At 36.5% G+C, this 3,474-nt stretch overlaps 1 protein-coding gene across 1 annotated transcript; it reads left to right on the forward strand.

The window, feature by feature from the left end:
- The first annotated feature begins 374 nt into the window (after positions 1–374).
- LOC111199707 (aspartic proteinase 36-like) lies at positions 375–3,254 on the forward strand. The gene is made up of 9 exons (XM_022689863.2): positions 375–769; positions 867–996; positions 1,256–1,725; positions 1,819–1,981; positions 2,068–2,138; positions 2,265–2,355; positions 2,468–2,543; positions 2,822–2,893; positions 2,970–3,254. Exons 1-9 carry the CDS (start codon positions 555–557, stop codon positions 3,128–3,130), a joined length of 1,449 nt encoding a protein of 482 aa, XP_022545584.2. The 5' UTR covers positions 375–554; the 3' UTR covers positions 3,131–3,254.
- The last annotated feature ends 220 nt before the right edge of the window (positions 3,255–3,474 follow it).

Here is a 3,474-nt window from a genome sequence, read left to right on the forward strand (position 1 = left end):
TATTTCAACCAATAGAAAAATAAATTGTTAAATAAAATTAATAAATTTTGCATTGAAAATCGAAAACGATATTTATTTTGTAGCAAAAAAGTTTTTCTACAACGACACTTTAATATGAAATGGAGGGAGTAGTATTATTACCTAGTATATATCGTAAGCATGTCAAAAATAAATAAAATATTATGTTAAAAAGACATCAGAATATTGTTGTTGGGAAAATGAGGAAAACATGAAGATGTGAAAGTGAGAGATTCATTGAACAAAAAAAAAATGAAGAGAGAGGGAGAGACAAAGAAAGCGAAAACGCTTTTATAAAACAGTTTCCTAAAATATGCTTAAAATTGACCGTTGAAAACGCGTCACTTTCTCTTGCATCTCCCTCTCTTCCCTCCCTTCCTCTCTTGATTCCTTTCGTTTATGTTTTGACATTAAATTTAGATACCAAATCTAAAATAAAATTTACAGAAAGAAAAAGTCAATTCTTCAAATTTTCTGTTTTTCATTTTTCTTTCTCGGAAGCGGAGATAATCTCTGGTTTGCACTAACATACGGCGATGGATCTAAGTCTAACTTTACGCATATTGCCAGCAGTTTTCATGGTGTTGATCCAATATGCTTGCGGGAATTTCGTGTTTAACGTGACGCATAAGTTTGCCGGAAAAGATAAGCAGCTGTCGGAGCTCAAGTCTCACGACAGCTTCCGTCACGCTAGAATGCTTGCGAACATTGATCTCCCTCTTGGCGGGGATAGCCGCGCTGATTCAATTGGGTTATCTTCTTCTACATCCAAATTTGCGCTATCTGATCTAGATAGAATATTTGATCTAACTTACATTATTGTTTTTGATTTGTTGTGTGTATTTCAGTTTGTACTTCACGAAAATCAAGCTTGGATCACCGCCAAAAGATTACCATGTTCAAGTTGATACAGGAAGTGATATACTTTGGGTCAATTGTGCACCATGTTCCAAATGTCCTGTCAAAACTGATCTTGGTGTATGCTTGCTTCTTTTTGAACTTTGAGTCAATTTTAGATGTATCATTCACAGATCCTTCTCTGGAAAGGGGTCATATGCTATTTATTAAACATTTCAACTAATTTTTTTCTTTTACAAATTTAGGGACCTAAATTTATTTTGGATTATGTTTATATAGTTTTCTTCAAAAAATTTGAGGCCTAAAGCCAATGTTTCATTCGGTTTTGCCAAAGACCGGCGCTGATCATTCATATTCTCAACCTTTTATTGGTACGCAGATTCCTCTAAGGTTGTACGACTCAAAAGCTTCCTCGACTTGGAACAAAGTTGGATGTGAAGATGATTTCTGTGCCTTCATTTCACAATCAGACACTTGCGAGCCAAAGACGAAGCCATGTAGCTATCATGTTGTGTATGGAGATGGAAGCACAAGTGATGGGGATTTTGTCAAGGATAATATTACCTTGGATCAAGTCACTGGAAACCTCCGAACTGCACCCCTTTCGCAGCAAGTGGTTTTCGGGTGTGGAAGCAATCAGTCTGGGCAACTTGGGCAAACTGACTCAGCCCTTGATGGCATTATGGGATTTGGACAAGCCAATACCTCAGTCATTTCTCAACTAGCTGCCGCGGGTAATGTGAAGAGAATCTTCTCACATTGCTTGGACAATGTGAATGGAGGTGGAATTTTTGCTGTTGGGGAAGTGGAGTCTCCAGTTGTCAAAACAACTCCTTTAGTTCCTAATCAGTAAGTGAGAGAGACAGAGAGAGAGCTAAGTTTATGATCTAGGAAGTAACTAACTACTCTCTGTTGTAATAATTTGATCCAACAATTTATTAGGGTACACTACAACGTCATTTTAAAGGCAATAGATGTGGATGGTGAGCCTCTTGACCTCCCACCAAGCATAGCTAGTTTTGGTGGGAATGGAGGAACCATTATTGACAGTGGTACAACTTTAGCCTACTTACCACAGGATCTCTACAATTCACTACTTAAACAGGTGCCAAAATCTTTGTTTTCTCTCTATCTTTGTTCTAGTTTATAACCACAGAGCCCTGACATGTTATTTATCTGCAAATAATATAGATTACTACTCGGACACCGGTCAAACTTCACATGGTACAGGAGACTTTTGCGTGTTTCAGTTTCACTTCCAAGTAAGATGACTTGCTTCCTGTTTCTGCTTCTCTTTAAAGATCTGGATTATTACCTCTCGTTTAAAAAATAATTATTATTACTATTCAGTGGATGTGCTAAAAATATATTTTTCCTTGTACATGCAGCACAGATAAAGCATTTCCGGTAGTCAATCTTCATTTCGAGGACTCACTCAAACTGACTGTTTATCCGCACGACTATCTTTTCTCACTTCGTGTAAGTCAATACACTCCTTCCTACTTTGATGTGTTTATATCCCAACAGAACCTTCGTGTTTTGTGTAAGCATTTTTGTCTGTCTCATCCACAAATTGAGCTCTCCCGAACAGGAAGACATGTACTGCTTTGGTTGGCAATCTGGTGGAATGACAACTCAGGACGGATCCGATGTGATCCTTTTGGGAGGTAAATTATCATACTTTCGGATATTTCTCATATGCACTTGAAGCTTCTCTATATAGACTCACATGTCCTCTCCTCCAGCATGAGACATCCTTATACGATCATTTTTTGTTTTTTTTGTTTTTCGTTTTGTCCTAAAACGAAAGTTACATATGTTTGGTGGTAGAAATTAGATATAAACCATACCAAACAACGCAAAGATTGATTATTAACTTATGGTCCCCCATGCATGTGTTACACTTGATTGTATCCGACTTCAAAATCGGTTTCTTCATATGTAGATTTGGTGCTCTCGAACAAGTTAGTAGTATACGATCTTGACAATGAGGTCATTGGATGGGCAGACCACAACTGTAAGTATCTAACACACTGAGAACAAGCACGACTGATCAAAGAAACCAATATGTTTTTTTGTGTGGGTTTGCTTAGGTTCGTCAAGCATCAAAGTGAAAGATGGGTCAGGAGCTGCTTACTCAGTTGAAGCAGATAATCTCATACAATCTGCTTCTTCGGTGATTAAAGGAACATTTGTCCCATTATTGTCGATACTGATTTGGGTTTTCCTTTCATTTACTTCACAGTTTTGCTAAAACGAGATGGTTCATATGATCCTCTTTGTGGATGTCATTTGGCTTTTTAGAGTCATGTAATTTACAGACAACTAATTAACTTATTCTTATCAAAGATAAATACATATTGTATTGTTTTGGTTTACTTCTCGACAGTAATTATAATATTGTACTAGATGATAATATGCGAACATGCGCGGGGTGAGTTTTTAAAATTAATGTTTGTTCATTAAATAGTTTTTACATTTTGCAACACTACAAACTTTATCGATTGTAAAATGACGAATACAAATGTGTGTCTTTTAAATGTATCATCGTTGTTGAAGAATCAACGTATTACAACTCGTTTTAATTATTTTTAAGAC

Source organism: Brassica napus, chromosome A8 (assembly GCF_020379485.1).
Source record: "Brassica napus cultivar Da-Ae chromosome A8, Da-Ae, whole genome shotgun sequence".
NCBI lineage: Eukaryota > Viridiplantae > Streptophyta > Magnoliopsida > Brassicales > Brassicaceae > Brassica > Brassica napus.